The sequence below is a fragment of the Asterias rubens genome, chromosome 20 (assembly GCF_902459465.1).
Source record: "Asterias rubens chromosome 20, eAstRub1.3, whole genome shotgun sequence".
Taxonomy (NCBI): Eukaryota; Metazoa; Echinodermata; class Asteroidea; order Forcipulatida; family Asteriidae; genus Asterias; species Asterias rubens.
The window spans coordinates 3,799,335-3,827,265 of record NC_047081.1 but is presented as its reverse complement, the minus strand read 5'-3'; the positions used below and the strand labels follow the sequence as shown (position 1 = coordinate 3,827,265).

Genomic DNA, 27,931 nt, shown 5'->3' with positions numbered 1-27,931 from the left:
ACTACCTCCCCAATTCTACGTGGCAAGTGTCACGACCGAGATTCGAACCCACACTCTACTGATCAACCACCAAAGCTTGAATCTGGTGCTCTTAACCTCTCGGCCATGACACGCCAAATGAAACAGGTAATCGTTTACAAAGCTACAAAAGAGACAGTGAACACCCCTCTACAATTGAATGAATGTGTATGGCACAGTGGTACTGGGGTTAGCTCATCCGAAGGTAAATGTACAGGAACTAAAATGTTTGGTATAAATCTCTACATTTGTGGCCAATACTTTCAACAAAAGATGTGAGAAAAGGGATAAACATAAACCATGCCTTCCCAAAACAGAATTTTTAGCAAAAATGGTTACACCCCTATGTTTTGACATCCCTATGTTCCGACACCCCCTGGTGTTTTTTTTTTCTTTTTTTCCTTAATCTGAATCCTACCCCTAAATGTGTAAATCATCAGGGATTTCTGGGAACATAAGGTTGTCAAAACATAGGGGTGTCAGAATATAAAGCAGTCACCTTCTAAACAAAATATATCCTGGCTGACCAATCTGACTAGTATTCGTCGACGAAATAATTTCTGGAAGACTTGTTTCTGAGAGGAGGGAATAATGAGCTTCGGATCTCGGAGGAATCTAGTAGGATTGAAGAACATGGTCCAAGGGGATTGATTGTAAGTTTTGGTTGATAACCATACATATATATATATATACAATTCTACAACAAAGTAAGGGTATACCTTTGGTAATTACCCTTAAAACTTACTTGGTAAAGAGCACAGGTGATTAGGGCCCAATTTCATAGAGCTGCTAAGCACAAAAATTTGTTTAGCATGAAATTTCATCCTTGATAAAAATGGGATTACCAACAAAATTTCCTGTTGTTTTATGTTGCTTGTTACTGGTATTCAGCTGTTGTTTGCTTATCCTAAAAAATCACGTGGAAAATTGGTTGGTAATACTGTTTTTATCAAGGGAGAAATGTCATGCTAAGCAAAGTTTTGTGCTTAGCAGTGCTATGAAATTGGGCCCAGGCTGTTGGTATTAAACTTCATTAAGAAACAACAACCTTTGAAGTAATGTATTTTTTTGAAACATGAAAATTTTTCACTAGCAAATTTTAATCTGAGACGGACTTCAGGCATCTGAAAGCTCACAAATCTATTTAAAAAAAGGTTTTTTTGTTTTCCATTCCTTTTTTTCAACTTCAATGACCTCCAAAATGATTCCAAATTTGTACATGATTTTATTTAAGGCATGTTTTGGGATACACCAAGTGAAGCTATTGGTCTTTGACAACTACCAAAAGTATACACTGCCTTTAACAAAAAATAACAACAAATAACTAGTTAAAAAGTTAACTAGTTACGTTCTTTAAAGAAAGAAATGGTTATCAGCGGCTAGTTTTAGATATTATTCTCCAAAACATTGAATGATGAGGAATAGCAACAACTACTATGCAATTTTTTCATGACTTTTTTCCCCAAAATGTCTTTTATCAGCTCAATTATCTGCTCTCACATGATGTGTTACCTCCTTGTCATTCTGAGCCCCCCCCCCCCCCCCCCCCCCAATTTAACAAAAAATAAATATATGCATATATTTATGCTATGTTTTATTGAACTTCATGAAGGGACCATGTTTAAACGAATTGCAACTGAAATGGGCAAGACACACTTCCAAAGTGTTTTCAGTGTGTTAGTTTTTTTATTTTTTATTGAACTCGGCGGCAATAGTAACCCAGGGCCTTACATTTCTCGCAAAGGTGCTGTGGATGCTCCTTGCTTTGGTCAGAGACGTCCAAACCGTCCGGTTTCTCCAGAGGGCGCTGTTTGGTGAAACAAAACAAATTAGTTTATCACCTGAATTGCAAAATTAACGCCGACATATGCGTTAGCACCAACAATCGGATGGCATTTTAAGGCACTGGACACTATTGATTATTACTCAAATTAATTGTTAGCATAACAAATTTCTTGGTAACAAGCAATGGAGAGCTGTTGATGGTATAAACCGTTGTGAGAAACGGCTCCCTCTGAAGTAATATAGTTTTTGAGAAAGAAGTTATTTCTCACTAAAATATTTGAATTGAAATCGAGACCTCAGCTGAGTTCAGGAAGCATCTGAAAGCACACAACTTGTAAGGGTGTTTTTTTCTTCCATTGTTCTCTCGCAACTTTGATGACCAATTGAGTTTAAAGTTTCACAGGTTTGTTATTTTATGCTTCTGATATAAATCTGGGCGGAACTAAGATAATTTTAAATGCCCGTCACATAATAACAACCTGCTCTAACAAAATACATCTTTTTCCACACAGAATTTTTCACACGTAACAACACACACACACCTAGGTAGGCACCAAGGCAATTTGTGAGTTTTCCGACGCATTTATGTTATAGTTGAAAATTATGAAGCAGGCAGCAAGGAATGTTTTGGGTAAAAAAGTTGCTTTCAGTAAAATTCATCGGTGAGTTCTTGCAAAACTAGTCGCTTTGAAACTTGTGGGTTGCGTGAAATCGCATCTATGGCATGAACAATGCATAACCAATGCATAGCATAGCATTGCAAATGCATAGCATAGCGTTGCAAACAAAATCACAGTGTTTGTAAAACAATTGATATTGTTTCTACATACTCAACATTGAGTGTCTTACTTGAACTCAGGTTTTCCTGACTTGGTGGTAGTGCATGAGGTATCATGGTTGATCTAGCATCAAATCACCTTCTTTTTCTGAATTTCTGATCCAGTTTGTAAAAAAACTTGTCTTGATTAAAAAAACTTGTCTTGATTATTAAGGCTGCATGGTGTTTTGCGTAACGGTGGTCAATGCTATGCCTCACCTAGAATGTTAGAAGCGGTCTTTCCAACTCAAACGCACCTGCTTGTGTGGGTAGACATTGATATGGCATTTGATGCACTCCTGCCCCATGTTAGCCCAGCTGTTTCCGCTCATCCACTTCCGTTTGCATTTGGGACATTTGTACTCCCCAAAGCACCTCTTCTTACCCTGGTAGGGTGTCAGGCCCTCTCCTTTTGGACGTGCCTGTATTCAAAAGAAAGTTTAATTTAGATATATTTTTGTTTTACCCTTGCACCAATGTGTGTTGGCACAGCTTACTCAGTACTTTCCCCGAGTTCTCGATATCACAAGCGTTTATTACTGGATTGGAACCGTCTCCTGACGATGACTAGAGCAAGCTAGTCGAAACGTTGAGACCAATTTAAGAACTGACTCCGTGGAAGTGCAGTTAATCACGATCCTATAAGTTTAAGTAGTAGTCCCAGCCTTTTTTCTATACCATCCGCCCTGGTAATAGTTTTTAAAAAAAACAGGACAGTTCATTTCAGAAATGAGAAATCTCCCGAACCCCCGAACATCTACTTCGAGGGAGTACAATAAAGAAAGATTGTTCTCTAATAAGAACAAACTCTATATGGAAAGTAGATACAAACATGGTTTTACCGCAAACCAAATATATATGGATTCAAACCCTTCAAATTCTAGAGCAGATGTCACTATTTACCAAGTAGACTAAAAGTTATTCATAACTCATGGGTTTTTAAGTATCTGCTTCATTTGAGGTGTTATGTTCTTCATTGTAAGCTACAGTAGTCTAATAATTGTTATAGGCCAAGTGAATAATTTTGGTTGGTTGGGTGGCTCAAGACAATTTCGAAAAAGATTGAGGTGTCTGAACATGATTGCTCTGAAATGGATACTTTGAAACACTAGGTGGCAGCAGACATACCAGTCAAACTTCTATTGTTTACGTAGTTCTGAGCCTGCGCACTTACCGATGGTTGCCAGGTAAGTCTGCTGCCACCTAGCGTTTCAAAAGTCACCTATTGGCCCCTTAGGGAGCATGGTTTCAGTATGATTTAAAGGTAGCCTCTAATGTGGTCTATATAAAATGGCAATAGGCTTACTTGAGTTACATAAGCAACAATTAGGCCAAGTGGCCAAATGGCCTATATGGTGTGTTCAATAGTCTTGCAAAATTTAAATATCAAAATTTGTGGTAAATTAGGTTGGTCAAATAACATTTGAGGGACAAAATAGAAGTGTTTACACCATTGATTATCCAGATTGGCCCCCTATACCAATGAAAGTATGAAATACAATGCTAAGATAACTTCAATGTCACTTCGCCCATACAAAAGGTTTAAATTTATCTTGGTCAGTTGTTATTGAAATATGATAGAATTAATGGCTGCATGCTGTAATAGAATGTAGTTGGATACAATTCCATAGTATCCTTGTGACAGCAAAAAGAGACTTTTCAACTCTATTAGAATGTTGAACTTTTCTAGCATTTTGATTAGTGACGTTAATTAAAAGATCTTGCAGACTTGACTTGTGTGAACTGTGAAAGGCAAAGTCATTACTTTGGATCCCTTGCTAAGGATATTGAAGCTACAGTCGTTGCAACATTTTTGCTAGTTCAGAAGAATTTCTTAGGCTGCTCAGGTGTTGGAAAGTGCACCAATTGCACAGAAGAGTTTGAAAATTATTTACTTAAATAAAATACTCGTCGATTAAAAAACCAAGGTCATGTAAACACAAATCCTGCAGAAATATTACTGTCGAAGTCTTGAAGAAGGCAAAACCAAGAAAACAATTCTTTTAAATAGACAAGGATTTTTCCCCCACAAAAATAGGAAGATCAATTTGAAGTATTTACAGTCTGGCCATCCCTTGGTGTAGATTGGTAATTTAACATCCTTGTAAAATTGTCTACCAAAAAACATATGTAGTTTCCCTTTGAAGGCACTGAACACTATTGGTAATTGTCAAAGACCAGTCTTCTCACTTTGGTGTACCTCAACATATGCATAAAATAACAAACACTGGAACATTTTAGCTCAGTTGGTCATCAAAGTTGCGACATAATAATGGAAGAAAAAACACCCTTGTCACACGAAGTTGTGTGCTTTCAGATGCTTGATTTCGAGACCTCAAATTCTCATTATGAGGTACCAAAATCAAATTCGTGGAAAATTACTTCTTTCTCGAAAACTACGTTACTTTAAGAGGGAGCCGTCTCTCAGAATGTTTAATACTATCAACAGCTCCCCTTTACTTGTAACCAAGTAACCAATAATTATTGTGAGTAATTACCAATAGTGTCCACTGCCTTTAAAGATGAATAAATTGTGTTTGTTTTTAGAATGACTTATGGATATGCCCCTATTGAACTATGCTCCAGTGTGCGGGGGATGAAGTGAACTTTTTGGGTTTGGGTTGTGTGGGGGGGGGGGGGGGGGGGGGGGGGTAGTGATCTAGGATTTACAAAACCCCAGAGGAAGTTTTGAGGATCTGAAAAGCACATACAAATAAACAGTTTACAGGGCTCCTACAGTAGGTGTGAGCATGGAACCTTCCTCCATGGTGTGAGGCCCCTTCAAGGTTGTCTTTTTATAGCAGTCAAATAATCCACTGGGGGGTTCAAATACTCTCATTGTTTTGCTACTTTATTCAAAGTTTTTGATTCAAAGATGAAATGAAAAGGGTTAGTGCTTAGTTACGAAAACTAATCCCAGCGCTCGTCAATACAATTTTAAGCAGTGATAATTGTTCAAGTGAATGCCAAGTAAAGTGGTCTGCATAAGTTGCAACAGTAATTCAACAGGATCACCAGGGGGAAATCTCAAAGCTCCTTTTGCTGAAGCGGCACAACAGCGATCTATTTTCCATATGGGGATACAGTTGTACAGACCATTTACAATTTAACATCTATTCCTGCAAGGCCTGTGATACTTCACAGAGTCGATGAAGGCAATTGCCTTCATTGTCCCCTAGTCATTGCCTTGGTGACCTTAAAATGCTACAGTCAAAAATTCACAACTTCCCTGATAGGGTGCCCTTTACCAAGGACAAACATGCCTTGGTGCCCTTGCCCTTTCTAAGACGACGCACACAGGCCTGACAAACCATTTACAATTTAACTTGTATTCCTGTTTAAGTGTTAGTATATTTTGAAGTTGCAACAGTAACTCTCCGGAATCATGAGGGGAAAATTTCCTAGCTCTATTTGCTGAAGCAGCACAACAGCGATCTGGTTTCCATATGGGGATACCATTGTAAAGGACCAACAAACTAACATGACCTTTAAATGACTTTCTTGAATCTCTCCCTCTATTAAATGCTACCACAGCCTGAGGGGCTGGTGGTGGGGGAGGGGAGACCCAGGCCAGATTCAAGGAGACTTACAAAACACAAACTTCTTGGGACCAGACTTCCATCAATCTACCATCTGGCGCTGGATGCTGAGAACTATCAGCTGTGGGGGAAAATTCCTGTAACCCTTGGCAACAAACCTAAATACCAGCAGTAAGTCCCAAACCCTGTGGAGTCAGCCATCTATCTATGTCCAACTGCTGTTTTATGTTCCATTTATTTGGGAAAAGGGGTAATCTTGGTGCTAATGAAATTACCTTTGTTCAGTTTAACAGTTAAGTTGAAGACATAACAACAATGCAAATATTAATGCCTCTTTTCGGAAAATGTGTTTTATATGTTATAACTGATTCAATCTTTCTGAGATATGTGTGTGTTGCTACAATTTAAAAACTTTTTTAAAGAACTTAAACAGATATGATTATGAATGAAAACAGAACATTGGAGCCTAACATAACACAATCATCTTTTAAATATTAACAACTTTTCTGTTGAAATTTCACAACAATAAAACATAATTATGAGAAAATTATGAGAAAACTGCACTGCGGTTAAATAACAAATTTTGGGGAACAAAATGCAAGTACAATTCCTCACAAGTTGTTTTGTCAAGTACATGCCAATTTTTTTTTTATAAAGAAAGTTGATATGCCCATTCATCAAATTAAATCAAAAATTAATCACAATCAATTTCACAGTCAATGGTTTTTCTCCCTTATCAAATTTGGGTGCAGACAACAAATAGCCAATGGCTAATTTTCAGCATACCAAAATGACCTCCACAAGTGACCCCTTGGTCTGGTTACTACTTGAGGGTTTTTAGGGGGTGGGGCTTACCAAGTAAAGCTCATGTTTTGATGACTTTCTGGTAAACAACAAAGGTTGCCACATAATCAAGATGGAACTTTAAAGGGTTTGTATAATGTTTGGTTTTCAGAACCCTTTGAATGTTTCATTCCTACATACGATAAAACTAACCCCAGAAAAATTTACTTCAAAAGGTGGATGTATTTGTGAGATATCGCTGTAAATCCAGAGTGAATAAAGGAGTGAACTAAGTCACTGCATGAAGAATAATCCTGAATAAGTAATACACATAAACTTAGAAACAATTATATATCAAGGATTGCTTTACTTGTCATAACCCATCTCGCCCTAATCTTCGCTCTTCTCCAGACCCATTTTTGCTTACCATTCCTAGGACCCATAGCAAATCTGGCGATCGCACATTCACTGTTACTGCATCCACAGAATGGAACAACATCCCTTCTTTCATTAAAGCCGCTAAATCCACTGACCAATTAAAAAAAGTTCTGAAAACACATCTCTTCCCTGTTTAGGCTTTTCTCTTTTTCTCATGCATGCTTTTCAAACATTGTGTATGTAGCTTTTTTGATAAGTTTTTGTAATTGCTTAATTGTGCTTTTATTTTTCAGTTTTTGTAAGCGCTGTGATATAGTTTTCTATGGGGAGCGTTTCTAAATACCTGTTGTTATTATTATTAAACAATACCAGTAATGCTTTGAAGTGAAAGAATTCTCAAATTGCATTTATACTGTCCTAAGCTGCTGTACTTCTCACCAAGTTAAAGGAACACGTTGCCTCGAAATTGCATGGTTTTCCTTCTACTTTGCGAAATAACACGGTCGGCCATTTATGGGAGTCAAAAATTTGACTCCCATAAATGGCCGACTGTGTTTGTCGTCGAGGTAAAAGGAAAACCACGCAAACTCGAGGCATCTTTGTGTAGATCATTGTATTCTACTTTTACAACATCTTTCTAACCACATACATTTTATGCCAAGGCATTGTGTTCCTGTAAGTTCTTGACAATAATGTTCAGTAATTACTAAAAAAGTATTCATGATCTTTAAGTTTGCAAAATTGGGTGAAAGAACATCCAAATCCTATCAACTCAAAGGGAATCAATCCTTTCTCAAAAAATGTTATCATTCAACAACTTCAGTGCATGCAAGTAAGATTTTATGGTCCTTTACCTTTGCTTTGAGACAGCTAATCAGCTGTGAAGTCGCATGCCTACTTCCTGGAGTCTAAAGAAGTCAACATTTGTTTTTACTCATAACAAATTACCTGACTTCTTTATAGCCATTTCCACTTCATGTTCTCCCAACCACACAAACAGTTTTTTGTCTTCCCACCGAATCTCATTTGATGCCAACCAGAGATAAGTACAACAATATTTTACCTCTTCAAATGTAAAATCTAGAGGGATCCCCAGTGGGAAAACCTTTAGGGATCCTGGATCATGAGCTTGATTGATGCCAGATCCCATCAGACCTCTCAAAGCATTCTCTTACAACCCAACAATAGACCCATTGTTATACACTTTAATGTGGATGTTATTGTCACTTGAATAATTAAAGATGATTTACTAGTCTGGATTAGACATTTAGACAGGCCACCCTTGTTGACAAGTCCTCTCTGCAGCTCCTCTGAGGGCCCTCTTCCTGTCTGCCCCCCTGTTTCACTAATCCAATTAAACATAGGGTCACCTGTAGGTACCTGCCTAATGATCAGAAGGCTTTGTAGTTGTGTTAGGGCTTTAATTGGTTCCAAATGAACAACTCTTGCACTGTGGTTAATACCAGATGGTGTTAATGTGGCTAGTGTACATCACAGTCTGTCAATTTGGGGAGAGAAAGACCAAAGGAAATCCTGAGTGATAGGAGCTACAAAATAATATGAACTGAAGAATGTCTCACTGGTCCTAGCTCTATGGTCTCACCAATAATCAAAATTCAAACCATACTCCAATCTTGCAAAGTATCTTGGGAATACATTCAGTTTCATTGAGTTTTAAGAAAGACCTGATGTTTGAGGGAAAAAACCTTTAATTTATCTACATTGTACATGTACATAGGGATGTTGTACATGGGGGAGGAATATTTGTACACTTCAATTTCACAATCAATTATTTTCTGAAACATTTGAACAAAAGTGAATCAATAGGCGGAGATAAAGTTATTGTCTTAGAGGAACACGTTGCCTTGGATCGGACGAGTTGGTCTATAAAAAAAGCGTTTGTAACCGTTTGGTATGGTATGTAATAAATATGGTCGGAAAGATGTTTTAAAAGTAGAATACAATGAATGATCCACACAAATTTGCCTCAAATTTGCGTGGTTTTCCTTTTACTTTGCGAACTAAAATGGTCGGCCATGACTCCCATAAATGGCTATCCATGTTAGTTGACAAGGTAAAAGGAAAACCGTGCAATTTCGAGGCATGTTTGTGTGGATCATTGCATTCTACTTTTACAGCATCTTTCTACCCATATGCATTTTATAACAAACAGTTACAAACGCTTTTCAAGGACCAACTAAACCGATCCAAGGCAACGTGTTCCTCTAACCCAGACCAGGCAGACCAGGCCTACAGTTTTCACTTTCCTCTTCTCCTATAACCATCATACCAAGTGAGACAAAGACACCCTTACCTGACAATTCATTTTCTTTTTCTGTGCTCTAGAGATCTGTATCCCCCTTCCTTTTTTATTTTACCAACCCAACCCTTTTAAGGGTAAGTTTCCAGTCAATCATCATCTGGAATAAACAATCCCTTCCAACCAGCAGAGTGTGAGGTGTGAGGGACCCAACCTTTCACACCAATCACAAACTGCTGTGAAGCTGTTTTTCTCAGCCAATTAAGGCATTATCTTGGATTGCCAGTTCATTAGGGGCCCAGCTAATGAACCATATCCAAACATCTGATAAAGACTAAGGTTAGGATTGGGTGTAGAGGTGAGAGCGAACACGTTTATTGCCACTGACATAAATAACCACTAAACCCCAAAAAGGAAGTTCAATAAACTTAGCTTCAAACAATAAGAAGAATTTGTAAGTAAACTTAGAATTTCTTTTTTTTGAGAGGGCAAGGCCATTTCCATTTTTGTAAAGGTCACTCATGTTGGATTTTTGTTAAAAGGCAGTGAACACTATTGGTAATTACTCAAACTAATTATTAGCATAAAACCTTACTTGGTAACGAGTAATGGGGAAAGGTTGAGTATAAAACATTGTGCAAACGGCTCCCTTGTCACACAAAGTTGTGTGCTTTCTGAAGCTTGGTTTCGAGACCTCAAATTCTAAACTTCGTGGTAAATTACTTCTTTCTCGAAAACTACGTCACTTCAGAGGGAGCTGTTTCTCACAATGTTTTATACCATCAACCTCTCCCCTTTACCCGTAATCAAGAAAGATTTTATGATGATAGTAACCAATAGTGTCCACTACCTTTAAGCTGCTCAATGAAACTGAGCCCAACCTACATTAATTTTCATGAACAAAGATTTAGACACCTTTATAATGGTGCATATGTTTATAACATGAGAATGCCTGTATAATACGTATTAGTTGTTTAAAATAACTTCACAGTGTCACTATTCTTAAATAAAAGCTATTTGTTGTTTTTGGTGACTCTGATTTAAAGGGTCTATGTACTTTTTGTAGGACAAAAAAACACAATGTCCACAGAACTACACTAAACTTACACAGTTAGAAGATAATAGAAAGCTTCCTTGAAAATATTATATGCTAAGGTGCTGTAGTTTTTGAGAAATGAGTAAACAATGTTATGAAAATAATTTGTGTCTCAGTGAATGGAGACAAATTATCTTAGCATGTAAAAACGTATTTTCATGACATTGTTTTACTCGTTTCTCAAAAGCTACAGCACCTCAGCAACAAATATTTTCAGGGAAGCTTTCTACTATCATTATCTTCAAACTGTGTAAGTTTAATGTAAATCTGTGGACATTGTGTTTTGTGTTACAAAAAGTACCCAAATCCTTTAAGGGTGTAATGTATGTTGTCAGTACACATGACCATGTGGCACATACAGAGGAACCTGTCAATTAAACAACACACTAAACGTTGTCACCATTTCTTTTTGTAAACGGATGTTCTTTAAAAGTTTTTAATTTTAAGCATGTATCACGAAGCAGAACAACTAACAGGTGGAGGCTAAAAAATAGTGATTTTTTTTAAATAGGTATGAATAAATAAATGATTATTTCATGGTCCACTTTTATAGAGCTGTTTTTTCAAGTTAAACAAAATCAATTGCTCAAACCACAAAACGCTTTATCTGAGCAGTTTTTTGACTGGTAACTGTAAAGCTCTTGTAACTGTCTGTTTCATGAAACAATATTAGTGAATGCCTACCAGCAAACATTTTTAGTGTTATCCAACCCTGTTATTAGTGTTAGTCATCATGCAGGTCCTCATGCAACTAATAAATAAGTTTGCGGTTGATTCAAAGTGAAGAATTGGTGGCCTGTTTAATTTGAAATACTTAGTGGCCATGTTGAAAAAAATAGTAAGTAGTAAAAAGTATTTAAGTACATATTTAAGATCTGTATAAATATACTGAAACTTCTGAAAGCATGTGCACACTTTTTAAACGCTCAGAAGGATATAAGCTAAAAGCGCATGGCCTGGCAGGATTGCCAGTTTTGCGGCAAAACTTTGCCAGCTTCTAAACGGATGCAGACATATTGTTTTGGTTACGGTTTCATGATGCAAAGCTTCCTAAGTTTATTCAATGCAATGTATTTATGGGTTCTTGTTGATGCATAGCTTTCAGACAGTTCAAGGGCATGACTAGTAGAACGCCCTTCCTTCAAAACTGTATCAACTATCATGATTAAAAGTTGGTGTCAATGTTATACAAGGTAGCGATAAAATATCCAGTCAAAATACTACACACTTTGTACAGACACTGTGTATGTCTTATGGTCAATCATCTAAACATCTTCACTTAAAGGCACTACAACTACACTACTCAAAATAACTATATTATAAGCATAAAACCTTACTTCCGGTACTGAGTAATGGGGAGCTGTTGATAGTATAAAACATTGTGAGAAACGGCTGCCTCTGAAATAGCGTAGATTTCGAGAAAGAAGTAACTTTCCACGAAATATTTGAGACCTCAAAATTTAGAATTTGAGGTTTCGAAATCAAGCATCTGAAAGATTTTTTTCTTTCATTATCTTGCAACTTCGATGACCGCTTGAGCTCAAATTTTCACACGTTGGTTATTTTAAGCATATGTTGAGATACAGCAAGTGATTAGACTGGTTGTTAACGATTACCAATAGTGTCCAGTGTCTTTAAAGGCACTGGACATTATTGGTAATTACTCAAAATAATACCTCATTTCTTAAGATTAAAAAAGAGCAAGAAATAAACAGATTTCGAACATGTTAATACACACATCCTCCCATGGTTGGACTGTCATTTTTGTAAGGATTGAACAGGATTTTAACCTCGGCCAATGAATTGATACAAACACAGTTAATACTTGAATCAGCTGTTGAGGATAACTTACTGTGTAGCCCTATTTGGGAATACAGGCAGTGTCACTGATGTTAAATATACTACATGTATAGCATGCATTCTGCATGACTCAGTCCCTCGAATTAAGCTCAGATAGGAAATCATTATTCAGTGATCTCCGGAAAGTAAAGGCATCCGGCAGCCAGTCAAACGGGGAGGGAACTCCTTCCCAGGAGCTGCCACAACCAGGGTACATTGGTGGGATAGAGGATATTTGTTATTTTTAATGACAGACTGGCATTATGGGTATTCCCCTGTCTGCCCCATTAGGAAATGCCTGTTTCCATTTGGCTGGCTGTAAGTAGATGGGTCATTGTTTTGACAAATGGCGATGGAGCCATTCATGCCTCATGTTCTTCCTCTGTCAGGAACCAACTAATTTTCAGAGGATCCGTTCTATAATCCTTCATAAAACTGTTGAATTTTCCGCTTACTCGAGAGATTATTGGCCTTTTGGTCGAATTGGTGTGCTTTTCTATTCTTTACATCTCTTAAATACAGACCGGATGTTTTCTAAGAAACACTTGTGATCACCTAATGTGTTTTGAAAAAGTATTGCTCAGTGATCACCTAACGTGTTTTGAAAAAGAATTGCTCAGTTAATTTCACTGATGATATTTTGTTTAGTGATGGCCTACTGAGTCAGAAACACCCTACAGAATAACTTACCTAATGATCAAAGCTACCAAAACCTCATTTAAGTCTTACAAAATGGATTGTGAGAAGATGCTACCCTAGTTTTGGTGCTGGCAAGGAATGGTTTGGGAAAGATCATAGCGTTTAATTTATATTTTGGTTGAAAAACAAAGCAAGTTATAAAAGAAGACAGTAGGTCAGTTGAATCGACGCCCATGTTTTTGGAACCTTACCTGTGGACAGTCCTTGATGTAGTGGCCCTTGTTGAAGCAGAGATGGCAAAGGTAAGTTGGGGGCGGTCTTCTTCCCATCTTACGATCGATTGGTGAGAGTGATAGATCACTGAATTGATCTGCAATATCGCCAATACTGCCATATGGGGAGGTCATCATCTTTGTCTGTAGAAACCAAAATAAATACTTCATCATCATCATGGCTCATATGATACATCAGCAGGGCTAGTTTAGTCCTATATTGGACTAGCCAATTTGGCCAATGGTTTCACAGTGCCGGGGCCAGTAAACTTAAAACAACAGGACAAGTCCGGTAATCATGTAATTTGTTTTCTTCAATTCTACATCTTGTTCTCAAAAGTATCTTCAAATGTTGAGTTTGAGTCTTAAAGATATCTTTCAATTTGTTTCATCACCCATCAAAGGCAGTGGACACTATTGGTAATTACTCAAAATAATAATTAGCATAAAACCTTACTTGGTAACGAGTAATGGGGAGAGGTTGATGGTATAAAACATTGTTAGAAACGGCTCCCTCTGAAGTGCCATAGTTTTTGAGAAAGAAGTAATTTTCCACGAATTTGATTTCGAGACCTCAGATTTAGAACTTGAGGTCTCGAAATCAACCATCTAAACGCACACAACTTCGTGTGACAAGGGTGTTTTCTTCTTTCATTATTATCTCGCAAGTTCGATGGCCGATTGAGCTCAAATTTTCAAAGGTTTGTTACTTTATGCATTTGTTGAGATACACCAACTGTGAAGGCTAGTCTTTGACAATTACCGATAGTGTCCACTACCTTTAAACAGAAGAGATCATCTTCTCTTCGTGCATGTCTGATACTTCACGGAGGCAACATAGGCGATTGCCTCCATGCCCTTGTTTTTAAAAGGGCAAGGGCATCAAGGCATTTTTTACTATGACAAAATTTTTAATTTCTACTGGAGCATTTCAAGGGCACCACGGCAATGACCAGGAGGCATGGAGGCAATCGCCTCATCTATCAAGCTTTCATGTACTCTCTATTCCTTCTACTTCTACTGAGTTGCGTTTCTGTATGCAAACAATGAGGCAAAAAAAGAAAATACCAGTTGATCGTCCCCTCCCTCATCCTTTTTTGAGGCCGCATCCTTTTTTGTGTGATTTTTTATTTTACTTTTTTTTTTCAAAAGGACCAGTTTTCTGTGTAAAGGACTTACTAATCTTTTAAGAACTTGTAACTACATAAAGTTGGTGGTGACTCTAAACTGAACAATTGGTGGCCAATTTGAAATAAAATTCTCGGCAGCCACCTTTGAAAGCAAAAAATAATAAAAAGGCCCTCATCCTCCTCTTTTTGGAAAAAAACCCGGACAATCAACTGATTTTGTTTTCAAGTAGATACTTGGCCTGACTAGTTACTCCAGTGTAAAATGCTTAGTGTATGGGTCAGATAAAAAAAACTCAAGCCAACAAACTCCTTCATAAAAATTTTTTTAAGTTGATGCAGAAAGATCATTACACAAAAAATCTTAATATATTCGTTGAACCATTCCTTCCCTGTAGCCTATCCAAACATGCATCCTCAGGAAAGACAACTAACCTGCCCATTAAAATCAACAGAATAAAATCCTGAGCATGAAATCTATACTTGTTTCCAACCAGTTATCCCATCTGTAATTCAACACTTTCAAAATATCCTGGTTGACGGAGTGGAAGCAGCGAATCCACCACCCCTGTTTTATCAGCTAATTGCCACAAGAATATTTGTCAGAAAAACTTTAGTAAGAAAATTCCTTGGGTTCACCCAATCATAAGAGGTTTTAACAAATGCAGCTGGCTAGCTGGGCAGTGTTTTTAAATTTCTTAAGTGGTCTTTTTCCCCACCATGTGTTGTTTAAAAGTGTGAAATTGCCTATACCAAGCTTAACAGCCAATTCAGTTTGTTTACAGTTTGGAATCACAGCTGGTTTTCAAAGGAAACTGTTGGGCTAGTCGATGGGAATAATGCCAGTAGCTTGTATGGGTTTTTGGGGCAGTAATTCATGGTTAATTCCTGTGGGGCACAACCAGTATCTAGTTTTGGAATGCCACCAAATCACAAATTAGTCTTATGTTTCAAATATCTTGCATTTTCAAGTAGGTTTCAGTTGTGGCACTGGCAGATGCATTGGGTTTGGTTTAATCATAGAGCAAGGGTTTAAATATGGTCTGCTTTGAAGCACTTCTTTAACTAGGAAAATTTGAATTTGTATTGGAACTTTTCAAAGGGCGCCCTGGCAAAAACAAAGGGCAGCAGGGCAATTGCTGTGGGTGCCAAAGATCATTTTGAGCACTGTACATTCATTGCCAACCATTGATAATAAGCACAGTGTAAACCAAACAACCTTGCAAAAAACCATCAAATTCAGAAGTCAACTAAATATATTTGAGAAGACTTTGTAATCATAAGAGTGTAAGCAGATGATATTTAAGTTGTTCTTTGGCATCAAGCTGCCAAATGGATATCTCTCGGAATACCAATCCAATCAATGTGCAGCCAAACTTACGCGTCGAGGAAGGAAATACAACAATTTTTAAGTATTCCTGTTTAAACAGATAGCAAGAAACTGATTGCGTTTCAACCCCATGGAGTTGGCAGCGCGGCAATTGCAAACTCGATAAGGAAACACGCTGAACACTTAGACAACCAAGACCTTCATTTGGCCATTGCTTCCTATAAGTTGCAAGATCACTCTGCAAAAAAAATAATTTCATATTTTCATGTAGGCCTACATGTCCACTGATTTTGTATAAGATCATTTTATTTTATTGGAAAATTATATTTACCAACCCCTGCTGTTTGTAATTGTACAAGTTTAGTCACCTTGTTTTGCTCTACCCCGACTCTTTTGAAATTTACCCAGTCAGTTTCCCTTGCGGTTTATTACTTAACTTTACAACTACTCCGGGTTCGCCCATCAATTTTTGTTCAGTGCCTATCCAGCATGACCAGTTTTGTGTCCACTGATTTACATTAAACTCACACCATTAGAGGATAAAGGTAAAAAGCTCCCCTTAAAATAATACTTGCTGAGGTGCTGTAGTTTTTGAGAAATGAGTAAAACATGCCACGAAACTAATTTTTGGTGCTGTAGTTTTTGAGAAATAAGTAAAACATGCCACAAAAATATCTTTCCTCTCACGATTTAAAACGTGTTTTCATGGCATTGTTTTACTTGTTTCTCAAAACCTACAGCACTTCAGCTAGTAATATTTTAAGGTAAGCTTTACTACTATTATTTTCTACAAACGGTTTATTGTAAATCTGTGGACATTGTGTTTTGTTACCAAAAAGTACCCACAACCTTTATGGGAGAATGCTGATACAAAGTTTCTAGTTAAAATTTTAATTAGGGGCTCCACTTTTCAATTGAACAAACAGAATAAATGGAAAGAAAATGATTGAGAGACATTTGGGGGAAAGCAATTTCTATTTCCTCATTTAAGTTCATCACGTCTTAATTTCGGTATTGAAAGACATTTGGGGGAAAGCAATTTCTATTTCCTCATTTAAATTCATCACATCTTAACTTCGGAATAATATTTAGCAAATAAGAAATGTAATTCAACTTACCATGGTTTGCTGCAGCGGGGTCATTTGGTTCTGAAAAGAAAAAAGAAAGGCAAAGTGGTTTTTGGTTGATTGGTTTAACTCTATATAAATGTAGATATTATATACAACAACAACAAATTAAAAAAGAGCTGATTTTTCCAATAGCATAGAAAAATAAGGGTTGCTTTTCAAAAAGATCCCAATTTCAGAGACACTTCTTATTAATTTAATGTTTAAAGACACTGGACACCTTTGGTAGTCGTCAAAGACCAGTCTTCTTAACATATGCACACAAAAAACAAATCTGTGAAAATTTGAGCTAAATTGCTTGTCAAAGTTGCGAGATGATAATGGAAGAAAAAAACGCCCTTGTTGCACAAATTGTGTGTTTTCTTAATTTAATGTTTAAAGACATTGGACACCTTTGGTAGTCGTCAAAGACCAGTCTTCTTAACATATGCACACAAAAAACAAATCTGTGAAAATTTGAGCTAAATTGCTTGTCAAAGTTGCGAGATGATAATGGAAGAAAAAAACGCCCTTGTTGCACAAATTGTGTGTTTTCTTAATTTAATGTTTGAAGACACTGGACACCTTTGGTAGTCGTCAAAGACCAGTCTTCTTAACATATGCACACAAAAAACAAATCTGTGAAAATTTGAGCTAAATTGCTCGTCAAAGTTGCGAGATGATAATGGAAGAAAAAACGCCCTTGTTGCACAAATTGTGTGTTTTCAGATGCTTGATTACAAAACCACAAAATCAAACTCTGAGGTCTCGAAATCAAATTCAAATATTTTTGTGCAAGAAACAATTTCAGTTTCAAAAACTACGTTACTTCAGAGGGAGCCGTTTCTCACAAAAATTGTGTTATACTATCAAAAGCTCTCCATTGCTCATTACCAAGAAAGCTTCATGCCAACAATTATTTTGAGTAATTACCAATAGTGTCCAGTGCCTTTAAACTCACCTTATTGTTTCTGAAGTTAAAGTTGGCCACTTCTTCGAGCCTCTGCGAGTGTCTGGCTGTGTTCTTTTGGAAGTATGGATGTTCTCCATTCTGCATCATCAGGAAATCGGAAAGCTGACTGGAGAGGTCAGGATTCTGTTGGGGAAAAAAACATTAACATCAGAAATGTTTGAAATGATTTAAAACAAAACATCCCTGTATTACAGGTCAATTTCAGTTCAGAAAAGTTTGACATTTACACTCCAATTTTCTCCAGTAGTCCTAGTCTGCAAGATTTGGCACTATCACCACAACAAAATGTGTTTTATAGGATTTGAGGAATTGCATGGTGAGGTATCTATGTATATTTTGTTTGCGGTAACACCATGTGTGTATCTACTTGCCAGGTAGAGTTGTTCTTAGGTAACTGTCTTGCTTTATTCTACTGCCGCGGAGTAGATAATCGGAGGTTAGGGAGACTTCTCAGTTCTGAAAAGAACTGTCCTGCTTTTTAACAAAATGTGTTTTGCAGCTATATATGAAAAAAGCATTGCCATGCCATTCCTATACCAAGTAGCCCTTCTATACAGGACTGACATATATACCACAAGGAAAAAACAACAATTCAAGATTTGCATTATTTACACAAATTAACTTTCATAATAGAATGAGGTTACCAGCCAAAATACCATTTCACAAGAACCATTTGTGATTAGTATCCTTCAAAGTTTAAGCAATATTTTCTGATTAAGCAGGTGATGTGAAAGAGTATTAAATTATTATATAATTTCCATTCTAAAAGACTTTTGAGTAAAACCTTCAACATTTGGGGGCATAACACACAAACAAAACAATGAGAACCAAAAGTGAACTTCCAGGCACTTACCCTTTCATAAATTATCACTTTAAATTTTTTAATTTTTCAAGTTTTTTTTAGCGGAAGGTGTTTTACTGTTTCCCAGACATATATCATAAAATATTGACCCTGTTTCACCTTCCCTTGGGATAGTGGAACTAAAAATACTTTTGTTCTACCACTGAAGCAGTCACGGTAATATTCATGTCCATCAAATCTTTCCCAAGTTGCTATGGAAAGGAACTTATAATGTATACAACTGATGACAGGGGTCACTAGGGTTAGAGATTTAATGACCTGGGTACAAATTGTTGTGATGGGATCCCCTTGACAAAGTTTGAGCCTTATCTTTCCTTTGTTTATACGACTCTCTCTATTCAAAAGTCATTCTAATTTTTAAATGGATCGCGTTTCCTTTTCCTCTTCATCAAAACGAAGATAAAGGGGTTATGTTGCCTTGGATTTAATGTGTTTGTTATGAAATGAATATGTCAGACAGATGTTTTATAAGTAGAATATACAATGATCCACAGTAGCTTAAAAATTGTGGTTTTCCTTCATTTTGTGAACTAACAAGGTCCACCATTTTATGGAACCACATTTTTTTCTCTACAAAAAGGCAGACCCTGGTTAGGTAAAGCAGGCTTAAACCTTAGGTTTTTGGAAGAATTCGTTTGTGTTAATCATATAGGCCTATACTGTAAATGAAAATATACAATAAAACTATTCCTCTGAAAATTTCATTTTAAAAGGTGACAGCATATCTGCCAGAAACCTGGAATGGTTATTCCTTGCATGTAGAGTAATCCGTAGGTGGAACACAACCTGAGAAACGTTTTTTATGCAGAAATGTTCTCAGTTTAAAAAAATTTGAATCCCTCTCTGTAAAACTAAAATCCTTTGAATTTGAAATTCAGTAGGCTATACATTAAAGCCATTGGACACTTTCGGTACAGAAAAACAAAAAAAGTTCACAGATTTTCAAATAATTTACAGGGTTTACAGAAGGTAATGGTGAAAGACTTCTCCTGAAATATTATTCCATGAAATGCTTTTCTTTTTGAGAAAACATTAAAACAATATCAATTCTCGATAGCAAGAATTGCAAATTTATTTTAAACACATGTCATAACAGGGCGGAACGTGCGGAAACAAGAGTGGGTTTTCCCGTTATTTTCTCCCGTCTCCGATAACCAATTGAGCCAAAATTTTCACAGGTTTGTTATTTTATATTTTTAGTTGTGATAAACGAAGTGTGGGACTTCATTAGTGTGCATTCTTTACAACAAGCTGCCGTGCTTCTTGCCAAGTATGTTTTTCAGGAGGTAAATAATTTTTGGAGTAATTACCAGTAGTCTCCCTTTCATTAGTTACCTTAGTTTAATTATGAATAAAATGTAGGGACAAATTCAGTAAACATCATGAGCATTTCTTCGACATGAATTTCCTTTAAAAAAAACAAGTTGATAATTGAACATATGAAAATGTGATACTAAACATATGTAGCCTATATGAATTTTAACGCATACAGATCAACACCATGCAAGCAACATTCAGGAACATGATCAACAAAACTACCTTCACTGATTACATGGAATTGTATAAATTCTATAAATAAGACTTTCAAAGGATCTTCTAGTTTTCATTGAACATAAAAGTAGCTCCGATTCTGCCTAAAAAGTGTTTAATTGGATAGTTTTATTATTTTCTTCCTTGATTTAGCAGTGTCAGTCTCATTTCATTGACGCCAAATCCTGCATGTACATGTATGACTTCAACCTGCATTGATATGAGGTAATCCAAGATGGCCACCACAGAGCTGAAGGCTGGCCTGTAGTCTACAGTGTACAGACCTCGCTGTGATCGGGATAGTGATCCCACTGACTGACAGTAATGCAACTCCTCTGAGTCACACAAACATTTATGATTACTCCTCCCAAAATAGACTACAGTTTTAATTTTGAAATGTCAGACAATGTTTGCATCTTCTTTGCTAACATATCAAGGCCTACGTAGATGTTCATTACAAAAGAATATAAAGAGCCTTACAACATAATAATTAATGGCTTGATTGTATTTTAAAAATAACACTTAAAAATGTTGGCTCATTAAGGCCATTATACACTTTCGGTACAGAAAAAAAAAAAATCATAGATTTACAAATCATTTACAGGGTTTACAGAAGGTAATGGTGAAAGACTTCTCTTGAAATATTGTTCCATGAAATGCTTTACTTTTTGAGAAAACATTAAAACAATATACATTCTCGATAGCGAGAATTACAGATTTATTTTAAACACATGTCATGACACGGCGAAACGTGTAGAAACAAGAGTGGGTTTTCCCGTTATTTTCTCCCGACTCTGATGACCGATTGAGCCTAAATTTTCACAGGTTTGTTATTTTATATATAAGTTGTGATATACGAAGTGTGGAACTTGGCCAATACTGTTTACCGAAAGTGTATAATGGCTTAGAAAGTGCATAATTTGCTCGAAAACTACGTAACTTCCTGTTTTATACTATCAACAGCTCCCAATTACTCTCTACAAGTAAGGTTTTATGCTTATAATTATTTTGAGTAAGTACCAACAGTGTCCAGTGCCTTTAAAGCCATTGTACACTTTTGGTAAACAGTATTCTCTAGTCCCACACTTCCTGCATCCTAACTTATAAATATAAAATAACAAACCTGTGAAAATTTAGGCTAAATCGGTCATCGGAGTCGGGAGAAAATAACGGAAATAACTCTTCTTTCCGCCTGTTTCACCGTGTCATTATCTTAGTCATGACATGTGTTTAAAACAAATCCGTAATTCTCGCTATCGAAAATTGATATTGTTTTAATGTTTTCTCAAAAAGTTAAAGCATTTCATGGCATAATATTTCAAAAGAAGTCTTTCACCATTACATTCTGTAAATCCTGTAGATTATTTGTAAATCTGTGAACTTTTTTTTTTCTGTACCGAAAGTGTATAATGGCTTTAAAGCTGCTTTTTTGTGATTTTGCTTATTTGTATCTTGTATCTTTCTCTCATTGTTTATTTAATTGTTTCTCTTTATGCGCTTAGAGGCTTTTTGCATTAGGCGCTTTACAATGTCTTATTATTATTATTATTATTATTATTATTATTAAATACAATTCAGACCTCCAGAGGGCTTTGTCCTGGATTTCCAATCCTTCTCAATCCCTAAAAAATGATAGCCATGTGTTTCAAATCAGCACTGCTCACCTAGCTACCAGACAGCCTCTCTTAACAGAGCCCCACAGTGCTCTGCCAACAAAACAACTTGCTAATGGAAAATCCATTAATGACCTGACCTTCAAAGCTAAAGTATCATAAGCATGGGGCTGTTCTGTCCATCTAGGGAAACTATCTACCATCAAGGGAATCCATCCTAGGGATCTACATGTACATGTACATGTAAATACATGTACTGTACATGTGAGGACAGTTTCACAGTTTTGAGCAAGTTGATTTTGATTGACCTTTTACAAGTGACCTGAATTTTGAATTCGAATATTAGTGGGAGGTAAAAATGTACTTTAAATGTATCCCACTTTTAAGTATAAATGTGAAATGTTTCCGATCAGTAGAAAATGTAAGTAACTGAAGTTTCCACTTGTTAGTAGTGTAGGCCTACTAAGAATTTTAGAGTATGGTTGTTTTCCTTATCTTACACAGGTCAATGTGAACAGGGAAACAAATTGTTGGACTGTAAGTGTTAAGGATGCGATCAACAATATGATTGAACAACTTTTCAAAGGGGTTCCCATCAAGTTTTTAGATGTATTTTCATCTGAAGGAGTTTCAAGCTTGTCTTTCACATCCCACTTAATTGGATTGTCCAAGAACAGATGCAGACATCATAATTTAACCCCGAAAAAGCTTTGCAGTAAGTTTCAAACATGATAGTTAATAAGCTTTTTAAATTTTCCTAAGCAGTCAGTTTATCTGTTTCATTTTGAAATGTCAAATTGAAGTCATGGTAGGCTTTCAATGTTTTTGTTTTTTTTAAATACAAACATACTTTTTCATTTGTCATGACTCCTGTTGTATACTTTAGATGAAGTTATGAGAACTTGACAAACACTTCTTAATTGATAATCAAGGTTGCTCATTATTGTATCACCAACTGCTGTGTGTTCTCCAATTTATTTCTTGAAGTGTAAGACAAAGTTTTCATCCTGAACTTTGCAAATTCCTCCTGCTGCTTCTGAGTCGGGCCAAGTTCACTGACCCAAGATGAAGAGGTCTTTAACCTCCCCATGATCTCAACAAGATGCAAGCCAAGCCAATCCCAGTCTTGCACCCAGTCGCTCATTATAGTGAATGTAAATTGAACACGTTTATGACAGGGGCACTGACATCAAATACCGTCTGCCAAAGTTTCCAGTTTGTTTTACCTTTTCAAACACTAAGTAAAGTATTGCTTGATTTACGTTTTGATGAATTGAAGATTTACCCTGTAACAATTTGCGAGGGGTCAAAAGGCAATTTGTTCAATAGATTAACGGCAGTTAAGTCGTTCGGTCAACACTACATCACAAGAAAATTGTCAAATGAAGCCGCACGCACAAAGGTTGCCCTAACCTCTACAGGACAACAAAGGTAGCGATTTCTAAATAGGTTTTTATTAAACACGGGCTTGTCAAATAAAAGACACTGCACGCGCGCGCGGCGGTTTTAGTTCAATGCTGTTTTGCAAACAAACTTTGAAATTGAGAAGTTTGCTACACGTGAAGGGTCGAACACTTTGAACAAAATTGTGAAACACATTTTTGTCCAAAGAAAAAACACCCATGAACATTGTGAAGAAAAGATTAATTCAGTATGCAATTTAGACTGATACATTCATTTTTGAATGGTAGCAAGTCGTGGTCGATATAAAATTATGTTGTCTGGATGTGTTCTTACTTCCGGTCTATGGTTATTTGGTGACATTTTACACACACGAACTAGTCACTCCTGTGGTTTTTGTGTTGGGGTATCTCGCAGTTTACCAACAGGATCTGACAGTTTTTCTTCGAGATAAACACTCTCATTGAAATGTGTCCTTGGTGTCACTGTTTTTCCTCACCCTTCAAGCTTCCTGCTCTTTCACTGACTGTGTTTACACCCGAGTCAAACAGATTATAATTTTCAGAGAAATGTCTTGCAATAATCTAAATTCGTTTTTCCTGCAACCTACATGATGAGTGAGTAAATTCAGTTCGGTAAACCGACCTGCCGGTTTCGCGGCCATTGAAGCCGAATGTCAAAGTTCTGAAAGGTAACCCTCTTTTTCTCACAGCTTCGCACACAATTCTAGAAAAATCTTTACTTTGGTCTAAGATTGTGTTTAGTAAGCAAGTTAGATGCTCATGAGACCGAAACTGTTTAATTTTAAGTAGTAGCGCAGTGCCGTGGGACTGCCACGCGGCGCGACCTTGTTCACCCCGCTAGCTGTGGTGGGGGAAAAACTCGGCATGTACGGCCGGGCGCTTGAGCAGTGATCGTCCGTGTTTTTCGTACCAGCATTCAGGCAACAATAAAAATACATACATTGAGTTGAGCATCTAAGTCAATAAATATGGCTTAGCGATTCAGTTTGCGCAAATATTTACCTTATATAGGATATAGAATCATCTCACAGGAATCTGCTGAACTGTCAATGCAGTTTTTGGCCTATGTAGCAGTTTACAAACGTTATCAAAATATCGAGAACGAAAATCTTGAATCGAGACAAAACATGGCCGGGGAGACTGTCTACACCCGACTCCTTGGTCGGAAGTTAAAGCTGAAATGGCCTTTTCACTTTTTAAGTTTCACAATCATTTTGAGGTGATGTCTGTTGTCGCAAGGGTGTGCTAAAACAAAGATAACAACACCAACACTGGCCATTTATAAATCAATAAGTGTTTTGAAAAAATATGAACGAAAGCAACATGAACTAACATACATTTCCATTTCAAATTGAAATCGTTGGTATCCAATATATTTGTGTGAAACTCATGATCTATTTTGTATCAACCAACGAACAAACACCCCTTTAATTAAACTTAGGGATTTATTTAAACCAAGTGAACTGAATAAGGTACCTTTCGTAAAACAAATACGAATTCCCATTAATCAAACCTCACAGGTCAACCTCTTTTCGATGAAAACAATTACCGTTCATCAAATACAAGTTGTAATTTTTGCTAAATTGCAATCTTCGCCACGATGATCGCAACGAAACTCAGTGTCTAAAATATTACCTCAGAATGTTAATTAAATATTCAGACAGCCATTGTTTTAGCCAAGAGTTTATCCATGAAATTTTTCAACGTGTCTGGCAATGGCATGAATTAAACGCGTCTCGCTTAGGACTTTTGCTTGACGCGAAGTGCACGATAAATTAAGAATCCCCATTTTAGCCACCAAACCAACGAATAAAATCATAAAATCGTTAAAACCAGAACGTGTTGTTCATATTTGTACTGAATGATTTCAAAACGATAGTTTGACTGATTAATTTGTTTACAAACGAAAGAATATTAACATGATGAGCGGTATTGATGTAAATGAAAAAGTGACAAACCTCTTGTATATATTTCTCGGACCATGTCCCGGAGAGCCCGAGCTGATCTGCCGCCGAGGCACTCAGGCCGTTCGGCAGCTGGTGGTGGCCGCCCTTCGGTCCGATCATAGCTGCTACGTTGTTTCCCTGCTGATCTTGCTGCTGTTGCTGTTGCTGCTGCTGAAATTGGGGCAAGTAAGCCATCCAGTTGTTGAACAACTGCTGCGATCCTGGCGGAAAACCCGCCGAATTTGCCATGTTTGTCGCGTTCATATCCACAGCGCCCATGGGGGAAACTTCCGCCATGTTGCCAGCCAAACCGATCTGGTCCGTATGCCTCATTCAAAACAGAAATCCTTCGACTCTCAGCTTGGGACCTTTTCACTTTAGCAGCCGCCTACCCCCCTAAATATAAACTCGGTAAACGAAATGGACTTAAATCTACCAGCCAAGGAGAGTACAAGGGGCCCCAGTGTATTCCGTAAAGGCGCTTTCGTATTGGGGCTCCAGTCTTGCTTATGTCGATATCAGACGCGACCCGTATGACATGGACATCAAAATTCTTAGCTGGGAATGCCAATCACTAGACCAGCCAATAAGCTCCAAGCACGGCTCGTCAAGTCAGAAAGCAGATGTAGAAAAATATGACGGGGTCGTAGGGCGATAAGGTTTTAAAGGGCACCACACGAGGGCTCGTCCATTGTTTTGAACGGGGAACGTAAACAAAACACTGTTTATGGGCCGATTTACCTTCAGTAATAAACTTTTCTGAAGTTTTTCGGTTGTGGGTTATCCTCCATGGTTTTCCGTAACAAAGTTGATTTATCTGCGACCGGTAAAGCAGCCACGTTTTGTTTAGCTGAACGATTGACAACAACAAAATGTCTTTATGTCTCGCCTTCAAGGTTCGGTCCTTTGATCTTGATGTTGCTTATCTAAGAACATGCGCAGTTCATTGTGTATTACTTGTTTAGAAGTAAAGCGAATGAGCAGACGTGTCGGTAGAGGTTTTTTTCTTTTCTTTTTACTCTCCATTTAAAAGTTATTGCATGAGTAATAAACGGAGCACATATGGTACGTGCCCCCACCCCCCCCCCCCCACCCCCACCACCACCCATTGGATTCACAAATTAATTATAAGAGTAACATGTTTCTGTGTATTCAAAATGTGATAATTTCAATGTTTTGCAGACAACTTTTCCATGAACACACGTTTGTTTTAAACCCACGTCAGATTATTCTTGTGAAAAAAGGATGTGTCTAAATGGTAAAACAAGAACGTTGGAAAGGGGCTTGCACACGAAAACTACCAGAAGTGCCCCCCCCCCCCCACCCAATATTATATTAGAATAAAAAAATGATGCACCCCTATGCCCTAAAAGGTTTACCCTATAGTTTCAGCGCTGCCATTGGTTATAACTTTCCTGTGCGCTTTCGGTGTGCGGTAAGATAACATAAAGTCTTCTTTTTACGCCAACGCCGCTAATATATCTTTACCACTCAGTTGCCGCTCAAATAAGTCAACAACTAAAGTGAAAGTTTGCAAGTTGGTTGGCTGTCAACAAAATTAGTTTATTTCTTTCTTGTTTTAAAAAAAAAAAACAGGGAAAACCAGCAGTCTTGGAAAACACTTTCAGAATTAGAATTCAACTTTATTTTATTCCAATAAACAAAACAGTTTGTCTACTTACAACTGTTTTCAATTATTACAAACATTTAGCCTTTGGCCACGCAACCTCTGACATCACTTGTCACAGGAGCCACAGAGCCTGAACTTCCTATATTTTGCAGCAGACATAATCTGTCACAGCCCAACGGAAGATAACATAAAATCTTGTACTTTCTTTATTTGCACTGTCAAGTTTTTATCAACTTTTGATATGAAGACAAGGGCAAATCTTGAAAAAAAAACTTCTGCCGATTTTTGTGGAAAATTAGACAAAATGTAGTGACCAAGTATCTTGTCCGGCAGAAAAACACAGGAATGTGAAAGGTCACTCATTTTGTAAACAAAGTTTAGAAGGTCAACAGGTCCTCTGGGTTTGTTTTATATAGAGGAAGGAATACATGACTTTAGGGATTTGACAATTTTTTACATATAGGCCTACTCAATTGCCAGCAATGAAGGGCAATGTTTGCTTTATCAGATTCTGCAATTGTTTTATTTCGTGCGAAAAGACGCAAAACAGAAAAAGTCCTGACTTATTTTTCAACCTTAGTAAGTGGAAATTGGTAATGTAGCACTGTATCAAACCTGACAGCCATTTCCACTTGTTCTTATACAAAATTTCTTCATTTCCGTCAGTTACTGATATTTCAAGCGCCACCCAAAGGAAAGGAGCATATCTTGTTCTTATTTCTTGTTTTTGCTCAAGAATACAGAAACCAGAAAGCTACTACTTGCAAAAACTATAGGATGTTAAAGTTGGCACTAGTGTCTTCACATAGCTCATAGGACCGTGTATGTCAACATTGCTCTATGCATAGTATGCCAACAAGAAGTATCCAAATTTACAAAGGGACTTGGGTGTTTCAATAAAATTAAACACTACTTATTTCTGGCATTACAATTTAAGTGGTATCTAGACCTATTGTGGCAACAC

The 27,931-nt window shown here is 37.1% G+C and overlaps 1 protein-coding gene across 3 annotated transcripts; it reads right to left on the bottom strand.

The window, feature by feature from the left end:
• Positions 1-41: 41 nt before the first annotated feature.
• Positions 42-25,853, bottom strand: LOC117303613. Of its 3 annotated transcripts, XM_033787828.1 has the most exons (7): positions 25,350-25,853; positions 17,951-18,085; positions 17,002-17,031; positions 13,406-13,570; positions 2,878-3,042; positions 1,750-1,825; positions 42-633 (listed from the first exon to the last, which is right to left on the bottom strand). In XM_033787828.1, the coding sequence occupies exons 1-7, from the start codon at positions 25,668-25,670 to the stop codon at positions 554-556; spliced, it is 972 nt and encodes a 323-aa protein (XP_033643719.1). In that variant the 5' UTR covers positions 25,671-25,853; the 3' UTR covers positions 42-553. The 3 variants fall into 3 exon arrangements, with proteins under 3 accessions (XP_033643719.1, XP_033643720.1, XP_033643721.1); XM_033787829.1 differs by lacking the exon at positions 42-633 and having other exon boundaries at positions 1,605-1,825; XM_033787830.1 differs by lacking the exon at positions 42-633 and having other exon boundaries at positions 1,740-1,825; positions 2,840-3,042.
• Positions 25,854-27,931: the final 2,078 nt, after the last annotated feature.